Source organism: Catharus ustulatus, chromosome 5 (assembly GCF_009819885.2).
Source record: "Catharus ustulatus isolate bCatUst1 chromosome 5, bCatUst1.pri.v2, whole genome shotgun sequence".
NCBI classification, from domain to species: Eukaryota; Metazoa; Chordata; class Aves; order Passeriformes; family Turdidae; genus Catharus; species Catharus ustulatus.
The window spans coordinates 42,422,203-42,434,431 of NC_046225.1; the positions used below are offsets into that span (position 1 = coordinate 42,422,203).

Sequence of the window (12,229 nt, forward strand, 5' to 3'; positions counted from 1 at the left end):
CAAAAAAATGCCATTTGTATTTCCAGCACTGCCTTTATGCACAGAAGATTTGTGTGGATAGCAAATACAAGGGTTAATATGATAAACTCTCTTCTCCTAAAGTTACCCCAACTTACAAGAGCAAGTCCTATTAGGAGTTTGAATTACTGAACATTCATAGCTATTTAGGGGTAGAAATGTCAAGGGATTCCTTAAAAACTTATTTCACTTGAACAAAACAAGTCTTATCCTTCATGATAGGTGTTACTGAAGATTAAATAAGTCATGAGGGACATCTAAAAAATGCCAGTAGTCCTAAAATTTAGGAGACAGGTAGACAGCTGAACATCATACCTGCTGTCCAGTCACCAGGCAATGACAGGGAGCATCCAGCTGTGCATTCAGTCCTGCCCATAACCTTCATAGAACTAGAAAGTGAAATCAAAATATAATCTAAGACCATTACTTTTCAACACAAAGTTTCTTCATTAAATGCAATTAATTTTTTTTTCTTCTAATTATTTAAATTCAGTGTACCTAAGCTCTCAGCACCTTCTAAAAAAATCTGAAGTATTAATTTTTATCACAATACACTATTTTAGAGTGCTAATACTCCACCTTCAGTTCCAATATTTACTCATAAGTTTCACATGGCATGTAACACCTGTGATTAAAACAGAAAACAGCAGAAGAAGCAAGAAAGAAATGAAGAACCATAGCACTAGCAGTAACTTCATTCACATAATTTAAAAATAGCATTGTCTGAAAGCCAGAAATGGAATCTCTATGCTCCATCACAGCTCTGTGATTCCTATACATAAGACAGGCTTCCCTTTTCTGTGCAAAATGCATTGTTACACCAGCACACCACTGCAAAACTTCAAAAATACTCTAAAATATCAGGCTTCCATAATTTCTTGTTTTCTATACTTGAAATTCATTTAACACATTTGTTCTATTCTATGCCAATGCTGTTCAAACTTTACCTCCAAAAGCATATACTTTGAAGAGGCTCTGAAGATAAATGCAATGTGTGCAATTCGATTCACCCCAGCATCATCTTCAAAACAGCAATACTACAATATTACCACATGGTTTATTAGATTTTCTACAGTAGTTACAAGTACTTCTGTAAAGAAGGCAAACTCCAGAAACTTAAAGTAGGCAATGTATTGCTTGCTACAGCCCCTGAAAAAAATTCTTCCTCTAAGACAGGTCAGCTGGTTACTTCAGTTAAGACTTCAGGATGAATACAGAAATTTCAGGGGACTGAGAAACTCAGGGAAAGAGCATGCACTTGTATAGTCTCCAAGAATACTAGAAAGAGATATCCATATAATCAGAATGCTAGAAAAGTTCTAACAAGCTGAAGCCAGGTGTTCAAATATTTTTAAGGCCAAGCAAACTCACCTGGCAGCCAAGAGCCGTCTCAGGAGGTCAGTACACTTGCAGACCACAGGTGCTGCTCCTGTAACCATCAGCTTTACTCTTCCTCCCAAACTTGCCTACAACAGACATAAGATACTGTGGACACCAAAAGCATTTTAGAAATTTCCAGCATTTCCAGAGTCATCTTCTGTGACACCCTAAGCCACTGTTCACCTACAGTGCCACCCACGAATGTTAGAGTAAAAGTTTAGTCTGCTATGGCAAGCTATTTTTCTTGCAGTGTTTTTAGTCTCATTAATGGCTGGAAGATAAGGAATCTCAAACATACAGTATCTATACATGATGTCACCGCAATGCAGACTCTGCAAAAGAGAGCTTAAGCCATGGCCTTACAGTGATGGCTTTATTTTTAACTGCCTTGTATCAGTTTCTCATACATCCTGAGTGCTATAAAAAGCAGCCACATGGACATGTTGTACAGCCAAGGTTAAGGCCATAGCAAATGAGTGTCACATAATAGCAGGCATGACTTACTAGTGGCCAACAGGGAGAAGACAGTGGGGGCTACAGGTGGTACTGTGTCCATACTTAGCATTCTTCCTTCAGAAGGACAATGTTTGCTTTCAAAGTGGTAAGAGAAGCATCAGACTGTTTCAGAGTGACTTCCTTAATACAGTTAGTTGATATTATGAGAACTAAGGGAACTGAAAAAATGAGGTTGAAAAAAAGACAGCTCTGATTTTTGCTCTGAGTAGCCAGGTAGTCTTAAGTCAGTGAAAAAGCCATACCAGATTATAACTATTTGTATGAAACTCAACAATTGCGAAGTTTAACTTGGAGTCTTTCAAGCATACCTGTATTTTACGGAAGATGACTTTATCCCAGAAACTGTTATTTCTAACTATACCACTTCTGAGTTCTGCTTCTTTCCTCTTGGAAGCAAACTCCAGGAGCCACCTCTTTAATGAAGTATCTGCCTGCCCAAAAATCTATTAAGAGAGATGGACTAGGGTTAGAATCTTCATAGACGAGCATTCCCTTTTTCTTACATATGCATGCATAGAGACTCTTAACAGTAAAAGCCAAGTAAATTAAAACAATGTTTATTGATAAGCATCTTCATTCTAGTAAGAAATACTTGTGCATTTTGACCTCGGTTTCAAGAGTTGAAATCAGCACTTAACTAAATCTTGATATCCATCAAACTGTGTGATGTTTCAATGAATAATTTTCTTTATTAAAATGTATGAATGAAAATGGATTGTTTGTTTACTTCTCTGTTCTAGTATCATCAGAATTTAAACTAAGCATAATCCTCAGCATTTTCTGAAAAGAATCCTATCATAATGCATAATGTAACACAGGGTCTTGTGAGGAGATGCAGGTCACTTCAGAAACACCAAATGAACATCTGTCTTGCATGTACAAATTTGCACTTTAGATCACTTTTTAAAGGCTCCTTCTAGTTGTTCTCAGGAAGTCAGAGAGCAGACTCAACAGCAACCCAGACATCAGTATATTCATTTGGAAAGAGGAAGACTCAACATTATGACAAAGCATGCAGACTGCAGCATTATGCTCCCCTGCCACACTAAGTCCCCAACCTGCTGGTTTCACATGCTTGGTTACTGCAAGGGTGGGTGAGGTTGAAATGGTGGAAGCCTCATGGCACCAGACTAAACAAGCAAGAGAAAAATCACAAGAACAAAGTTCCAAGCTTTGACTTTGTTTCTCAAATTCCAGTAGAGAATGTGTGAGCAGAACAAGCAGCTACATTTTAAGCACTAGAAGCTGGTCTCAAGATTCACTCCCCTCCAAATGGATTCCAGTTGCACTGTTTGTTCCCGAGCCAAACAGAACCTTGTGTTGTTTAGCGTACTTACTCCTCTAGCCTCATGATCAGAGCAATGTCCTGGCTAAGACAGCTCTGCCATTTCTTTAGCAGTCATAGGATTTATTATATCCTTTAGCTCCCCAGGCTGTATCCTAAAAGGAGTCAGTCACCCATATACAAAAGGCCAATTAAAATCTGAAGTTCAAGAAAGAATCTACTTTCAAATTCCCATCTCAGATGACCCTGAGCAGGCAAGAAGCACACACAGGAGAGTGGGGCTACAGACACACCTCCCCAGCACTCCCAGCTGGCTGGTTTACAGTTCTCCCAGCCAGGACACACTGGCTGCTGTGTAGGAAATTTGTATGTGTCCATGCAAACACAGGCAAACACCTGACCTTGCTTTGCAAATTCCACTCCATGAGTCAGATGCTAAAAGCGTGGCATGCAGATGCCAAGCCTTATTTTCGTGTTGTAGACTAGACTTAAATAACTCGCTCAGAGCAAAACACTAAGTTATTAATCAAGACAGAGAGAATCTAGTCCCCTACTCAGACTTTTCAACACTAGTATTTGCTGCCTGAAAGTGCTTTAATGCAACCAGTACTATTTCCTGCACTTTCAGCTCTTTTAGAGATACACACATTTGTTAGCATGCAATTTAATATTCCAGGGCACAGTAGTTACTCCTACTCTGGCAGCACAAACTTTATGGAGTCTCTTAGAAGCCTGCACTCATGCCTGTAGACTTACCTTGTCAAACATTCTGTTCAGCAGTCTTGGTACTACAGGAAATACAGTTGGCTGCAGTGTTTTTAGGTCATCCATGAGTAGTCTGATATCCCCTTGAAAGAATCCTATCCGGGCTCCATGGCACAGAACCACACACTGTAAGAAAAAAAGCAAACCCTCTGAGAACACAGGAGGTACAATGTGTTTCCAGCTCCAGATGTATGACAGTCCTTCAGTGTAGATAGATTTTAAATCCTCTCAACTTCTGGACCAGTTCTGCAGCATTCTCACACGCTAAGATGGTACTAGAAAGACCAAATAGCAAGACACATCTGGTGTACACAAACCAGACTTTGCAGCTTAGCACGAAAGCCTCTATTCAAAAAGGGCAGTTGGTCAAATAAGGCAATGTCAGTGACTCAAGAGGTAGCAAGAGACTGAAAAGAACTTCTCCATTTGAAATATTTTGCAAGTTGATTTTAAAATATTAGACTTGCTTGTCCCCTGCTTTATACCTAGAAATTCTGTATTTATGGTCAGCACATGCTATTTACAAGGCCAGTGAGGATTTCTGCCTTATGCTACCTCATTTCCACTCCTTGGACTCTGGTTTTCCTTCTCATTTCACAGGACCAATGTGAGCAGAGGAAAGTGATGAAGATGCTCTTTAGAAGACTGTAGCAGAGCCAGAGTTTATTTCTGCATCACTTCAGACCTACACAAAGGTAGGCAGACTTAATCCTATTGTGTTCTGTATTTTCTGTCTAGAAGCTAGAAGTAAAAGAAGCTTCACCACCTACCTTACACCCCTCCCTTTGTTTTCATATAGTCTTTACTTTCTAACTTCTCTCCTCTCCTTGTGTTTACAACTACCTCCTTTTATTTCTTCTGCTTCCTCTAACACCTACTCCTCCATTCCCTACTATCCCATCCTCTTATTTGCTCCATGAGATACGTTAAAGCATCCTTTTCCCCTCCACCTATATTTTGCCACCATCTGCTACAAGTAGCAAATATATCAGTACGTATGGACTGAGCAGCAACTGCCTTTACTAGGTGGGAACATATTTGTCAAGTTCATTGACCCTCTAACTTCCATATGTCAAAACCAAGGAAACATCAACTTTAAAACAGAACTGTAAAGACTGGTTCTCAGAGTCTGTGTTCCTATCTACCCCAAACAGCAAGAAATCTTTCCTCCTTTCTACCAATAATGTCTTGGTTAATTTCCTTATGCAGCTACAGCACCTATTTTATACAGGCCTCAACCAGCAGAGGAATACTGCAATTCAAACACTCTTTTCATTTTCTTTTAAAATGAAAGTTCCTGTCCTGTTTCTACTACATAATCAAGAACAGAGCTGTTCAGTACAGAGCTTGTATGTTCTGGTGCAAGACAAGGCAGTAAAACACAAACTGAGGTATAACTGATATCAAAGCGACCAGGAAGAAAATGTGCTGAATGCCCAGAGGCACCTATAGAACTCCGTTGTGTACTACACCAAATCTTTGTAACATTTATACACACACACACACGAATATGTACCTTTATATATACACACACACACACAGACTTTCAGTAGAAAACTTAGGATTCCTAGTCATACAATTTCTGGCTTCATATGCCTTTTAATGCTTGCCTGGATGCTACCTCTATAAACCTTCAACATATGTATTTGCAATCTCACCCAAGGAAAGCGTGTTAATTCAACTTCAGGAAGTGCAGTTATTAAAACATGAACTTCTTACATACTGTAAAGACACAAGGGAATTGCTTCCATTCAAAAAATGCATAGCACCAGAGGTGGGTGCTATGGCCCAGAGGTCTTCAAGGCTGCCAGCATTAAGATAACCACAGCCTTTTCATTCTCAAAAATTAAGCCTCAGATTTTGCTATATGGTAAAACAAGTGATCCAAAAGAGAATTTCAAAATTTGTCATTGACATGGCTTTAAAAGCCACTTCTGTTTCCTGGAAGAAAATTCCACTGAAACAAAACCCCTTCCTCTTCACTGAAATTTCTTGGAAGCAATGGTAAGTTTAACTTAAAATTAGTTTTGTGTAAACAAACAGGATACCTCCTTTATTTTTGAAGTCTGCAGACTAAAGAATGGCACGGATTTTTAATAATGTACTAATTATATTGGAGGGAATTTCTAGGCAGTGTATGTGTGCTAAGCGATTGCCTCATGTTCTAGTAAACCAGTTTCATTAACCCTAGCTCTATGGTTAATATTTCTATTTGTCTAGTGTTTACTATGTACTGTTTATGGGACACTGCTTTCCAGAACCTTATTTCAAGGTTTCACACACATTTACAAGAATTAAGAAGGAAGAGCATATATCACCCAGACTCATTCTGTAAGAAAAGTAAGTTTCTCAATAACTTACTAAAACACATGCTTACCTCAACAACTCTCTCAAACATATGAGCCAGGGGCAGGAATGATATCAGAACATCATCAGTGGAAGGCATAAAGGATTTCTGGAAGTGTTAGCAAAAGTTTAATTCTCATTGAGTCTCTCTATTTTACCTAAGTTAAACACAACAGTAAAATCTAGCATCTAAACTCTAGAGCATAGCCCCTGCTTTAGATTTGTTTGTAATGAAGCTGCAATAACTTTCTAGCATGAGTAAAGACACACAGCAGAAACAATCTTTTAGAGTTGAGTCCAGTGACCAAATTATTACAATTATCATTCATATATTTCTAACAAGAAATAAATTCTGTTAGTAATCAGAGAGTTCCATTACATATATTGGAAATGTAGGGGGACAGAAAAGGTTAAAATACTATTGGTTTTAAAAAAAATAAACTTCCTAATCTAAGATGAAAGTGTACTTAGCCAATTTACCCTAAGGTTAATATCAAAAGTATCTTTCATGAGCTCACTGTGAGACCAGTTGCTTAATTTAAAAACAGTACTCCTTACACTAGAGAGAAACACTATAAGCCCATGGCAGAATATAATGCACATTCACATCAGGATTATATCATTTTGCTTACATCAGAACAGACTGGAAATCTGTCAGGTTCTTGATCCTGACAGAATAACCAGTAAACATTGACTTCTGACTAGCAGGCACCAAGTTCTGTCAATTTACATTTTCACTTGGATCTTACTAAAGTTTAAGACCAAAGTTAAGGATTTCAATGTTTGTTTTACTCATGAGATTATTTCCCTTCAAGCAAGTTCACAATGTTTATCTTTTCAGTTACCTCTGTAGTCTTCACAAAAGCTGACGCATTGCTGACTATGTTTTGATGGGTGATCATAGCTCCTTTAGGGTTTCCTAAGGAAGAAGGACATCAGGATTCAACAGTGGAATTTAGATCCTTAAAGTTAAGGTAGCAGTTAAGGTGGCAAAATTAATGTGACAGCATTCTTTGATATTAATACATTTCTTTGTGTATCAATTAAACAATACTGTCAAGAACAGCTAGCAACAATTAAGTAATCAGTTTGTGATCCTTAACTTTTTTAAGGAGCCCAAAGCCTTGAGAAGTCACCATGTTTTTGGATATATTTCTCATTCAAAATTCAACTCTTCCATGAAGATGCAGCTACCAAATCCAGATTAATTTCTGTTCTCACATGTGTTCTTAAAATGTAGCTTGCTGCTGTAGTCTTTCTTTATGCTCCATGCCAGTGGGTATGAACATCACAAATATCAAGTGAGTGTTTTGGTCTTATAGCAAGGTTGCTCAGACCTATGGAACAATTTTGCTAATAGAGTACAAAAAAAAGACTGTGGAAGAATTGGTAGTCTGAAATCTGATGCAGGGCCTTTATTATTACATAAACACAAACTCATTATTCATTTCCAAGCCCAAAAACATAACTCCATTCCCCAATACTTCAACTCTGTACTACTAAATGGGGGAAAAAATTAAGATTCAAGGGAACTTTACTGTAACACTACTGCAGCTACTACTTGCCAAGAAGGTCCAGCAGCAGGGGAAAATCTTGCGGGGGGGTGGGGAGGGGACAGGGAAGGAGGAAGGCTTCTGAATTGATTTTGCACATACAGAATAATAAACTCTACGTAATGTAATGAGGTGTACCTGTTGTTCCACTGGTGAAACAGATGACTGCTAGATCTTCTGGCTTTGGAGGCTACGAGAGTTAAGAAAGTATTAGTATGATGATTAAGATAGCAAGGAAAAATATTTTCCTAGACAAAACATCAGGATACTAGTACTATGTTTGAACTATGGGAGATAGGGAGATTTGAATTGAACCAATTTCACACTTACCATAGGTTTTTGCCTGTGTGCTCTTCCTAGCTCCTACAGAAAAGAGAAGAGAGAAAATGTAGGCATAAACACATAGCTTTCTTGCTTTAAATTTATCAAACATTACTAAACACCATAATATTTTGTTATTTAGACTCTGTTAAGGCAACCCAGTACAGCAATCCCTGCCCATGGCTGGAGGGTAGATGGGAACCAGATCTTTAAGGTTCCTTCTAACCCAAACCACTCTGTGATTCTCTAGTTAATGTAAGAGTAGCAAAAGCTTTAAAGCACATTTCAAAAATACATAGAATAACTACAATGTTCTACAAATACAAAACTGATAACTTACCTAAAGCTCACAGGGCTTTTCTCCAGCTAATAAACTAGAAGTCACTCGCTAGGGAAGCTCAAGGTTATGAAAAGACAAACAATCAATCCTATACCTTACGCACAACATCTGCCACCAACATTTATTGAATAAATGGAGGAAGATTCATCTCAGCAAGCACCTCCAAGGAAGTCTGAGTTTCATTGCTGGTTTGAACTCCTTTACACTGGAAAAACTCTCATACAGAACCTTTCTTCCTCCTCAGTTACTCAGACCTGACCACTAATGTTAGGGTTCTTCAGGCAGAAGGGAAAGGATACCAAAACAATCCTTTTAACACTGAGGATATAGTAAGAGAAAATATTTGCAAGCCCATGGTCAGTATCTATGAGCTTTAAAGCTTCAAACTAAGACTTAAAACTGCCATGCCTATTTAAAACTAGAAATAATACTAGCTTAGGGGCTTATGCAAGTTCAAGGACCTTCTGTTAGGCATATCTTTGGAAGCACCCTAGGGTGACAGACATCAACTTCACCACTGCCTTTACATTCCAAGTACAAAATAATAGCGTATGCATCCTTTGAGCCCTAGACTTTAGTATCATGTACCTCTTAGATTTACCCAAGGAGGTTTAAGACAAAGAGAATGTCTGGAAACACAGTTAACATTCCCATACCTGTAGGCTTGCCTTTTTGAAAGGGTGCATTATGCAAAGATTTACCACTACAACACAGCTGTCTGCTCAAAACAGCACCTCCATTTCAAGTACCACCATAAGCTCAGTACCTCCCTACAACCTCCTTTGAGTGAAATCTGAGATTTACTGAATATACAGCTAAGATCTCAAGACACTTGTTTTGATCTCTTAGAACAAAACACCATCTCTTCCTGTTAAAGAGCAATTCATTCACAGTTACTCAGCTACAAGTAACCACATGATACACACAGATACTGGGAATCAGAAACTAAGCTGATGGCTTCCAGGGGATACACAGAGGAACAGTTCACATAACCCATGCACAGTTGGGCAACAAGCTCAAGCCAGAAATCCAGAAAACAACTACTCAAAGCTAGAAATAGTAATTCTAGTCTAATTTAAGCTATCTAAGCTCCTAAGTAGCTCATAATTACCTTGCAGGAGATACTGTAAGTCTATCCCCTTAAAAAAAAACAAATGACAAAACTTCCCTGTTCACTGAAGGAATATAAGAACTATTTAAGTTTGCCTCTAAATCTTCAAAGATTTAAACAAAAGGCTCTCGGAACACCTATTACTTAACACTTTATGTTTGCATTAATGAAATTAGAGCTATATGATACTACTGAATGTCACTATTTAAGCATAAAAACATCTTATGTAAAGACAACATTTGCCCGCAGTTTTGTTTTTTAATAGCTAGAAAATCAGTGGAAAGCATCTTCCTCTGAAGATGAACTGCAGTTCAACTCAAGGAAAGAATCTCATTTTAGTCTAACAATTTACAATTGGGCCACTCTATCTAAGTTTAAACTTAAGTTCCTTTTGGCTGGTGAACTATAAGTCACTTAACTCTAGCCCTGTTTCATGTTTTTAGCCCCATTTTAACCTGGCACTCCTACTGAGGCCGGTTAAAAGAAGGTGTGCTGTCATTTTTGTATCTTTACCAGAAGGTGGCCCTATTAACATAGCTGTCTTAACTGCTATGAAAACAAGGTCAGTGAAATGAGGCATTTCACACCAGTTACTGACACCTGCACAAAACAAGCACATTTATCTGGAGATACTCAAAGTCCAGTGAATCAAGCCTTCATCGGAACTACAGCTCAAACCAGGCTAAACTTGGTTTCATAATCTCACAATGAAGACGTACTTCACGCAACTTGATCCTGGGAGACAGTTCTCCAAATAAGTGAAGTTATGAAATAAACTTGCTTAAGAGATCTGTGCAGACAAAAACCACAAACAAAACCAAAACTTGACATCAAGTGGTTAATTAATGATTTCTACTTCCAACACCTGGAAGCTCATTCCCCTGTATCACCATAACCTTATCCTGTAAGAAGCTGACTGACGTTTTCCCTCTCCCCCAGAAAACATCTTGTAAATTCAGTGTACAGGGAAAAGCACCATTTTTCGCAAGACCAAAACCTACATAGGCTCTTCCTGAAATAAGAATTTCTGAAATATTAGTCACAGTACATAATTATCACATACTTCACATGGGCAAGCCTTAACACTCAGATCTAGTGTTCAGTCTTGGACTATGTTAATAAGCTTTCTTTCTGTCATCTTGGCATATCCACTTTTATACTCTGAGCATTGTGAAATACCATTAGCAAGTTGTTTTCTGCCTATTATTTTTCATATTTTTGTGTAAACTTTAATCCAAGACATAGTTAAGTATTTTAAAATTAATCTATGGCAAGCAAATGGGATGAAAGCTGTTAAGCATTCTTACCTCTATTTCTCTCATGCTGAAGACTTCCACACCACACTTTTTGCCACGTTCCACAAGATCCACACCAAAAGAATCCATTATAACAATGGTGTTGAGTATTGGAGTTTCTCCCTTTTCCACACTGGTTAGCAGAAGTTTGGCCTTGTCAGGTTTGTCACAGAAAACCAATGACAAGTCAGCTGATGAAAAAGAACTATATTATCAACATGACAGGTTCAGTTTAGACTAGATCCACACATACTTCAGTATGTCACAATGGAAGGCTTTTCTGAAGAAGGCTACACTTCTGCCCTCACTCAGCACTGTCATCATACATTCAGTTGCTGAGCTACTGAAAGTGTCCTACCTTTGTTCACAATGTAAGTAATAGCTTCAGCTCCCAGAGTATCATAGAGTGGCACCACCACCATGGAGAATGCATAGCATGCCTGTTCAATGATGACCCACTGCACAAAGAGAAGAGATGAAAGTCACTATGTTTTGCTTACTGTACCAGACCTCCAAGAAAGATTCATATTGAAAATCTAACAAAGAAGTTAATACGACAGCTCACAGGACAAGTCTTTCCAAAAAGTAAAGTGGCAGTTTGTATTGTTCCTTCACTTTGAAGACCTACTCAATTTTTATCTGTGAAAGGAAAAGAAAATCCCCAAATAGTAAGGAGCTATAGGAAAGACACCAATCCAATAAAATTCATCCTTATCCCTAGAAGTAATATTAAGTACTTTTGAAAAAAGCAGTTAACATTAACTGTCATCTTAGTTTACCTACTAACAGAAAGACTTTGAGCAAGAGTACAGTTTTTTTTAATTTGTTTTATCTTATTGAGGTAGGCAAAGCTTTCAATATTCCATATTACTGTGCATGAATCAGTGAAGGGCTCACTGAAGTCTTGACCACACATTAAATTTATATACACACAGTATTCTTACCCCTACATTATGTGCATCTCATTTGATGGTCAGACATGCAACACATGCAATTAAAGTAAAAGTTCTTTGGAGAGTCAGCCCCAGAAAGTTTCTCAGCATTTCTCAACACCAACCATTCTTCTTTATAGGAATCTAATATGAAGACTTCTATAAAAACATTGCAATTACATCCCTGCAAGCTGCAGTACCAAAGGATTTACCTGCTAACAAGTACAGTACTCAAACTTAATAAATACTGCAGCCTTATGATGTGTTAAGTGAGCTATGTTTTACAGCCAGACTATTTTCATCCAAAGTACCATCAAGGTAAGATAGCAATACCATTTTTTTTTACTGATAGTAACTCTTGGTGTAG

The 12,229-nt window shown here is 38.0% G+C and overlaps 1 protein-coding gene across 1 annotated transcript in view; it reads right to left on the reverse strand.

Moving 5' to 3' along the window:
- The window catches only part of ACSL1 (acyl-CoA synthetase long chain family member 1), a 38,399-nt gene that overhangs the window by 6,615 nt on the left and 19,555 nt on the right, over positions 1-12,229 (reverse strand). The window contains 12 exon segments of the mRNA XM_033060377.1: positions 334-385; positions 387-407; positions 1,390-1,406; positions 1,409-1,484; positions 2,223-2,357; positions 3,956-4,090; positions 6,342-6,419; positions 7,156-7,229; positions 8,002-8,053; positions 8,194-8,226; positions 10,943-11,121; positions 11,289-11,388. Coding sequence (XP_032916268.1) covers positions 334-385; positions 387-407; positions 1,390-1,406; positions 1,409-1,484; positions 2,223-2,357; positions 3,956-4,090; positions 6,342-6,419; positions 7,156-7,229; positions 8,002-8,053; positions 8,194-8,226; positions 10,943-11,121; positions 11,289-11,388 — 952 coding nt within the window.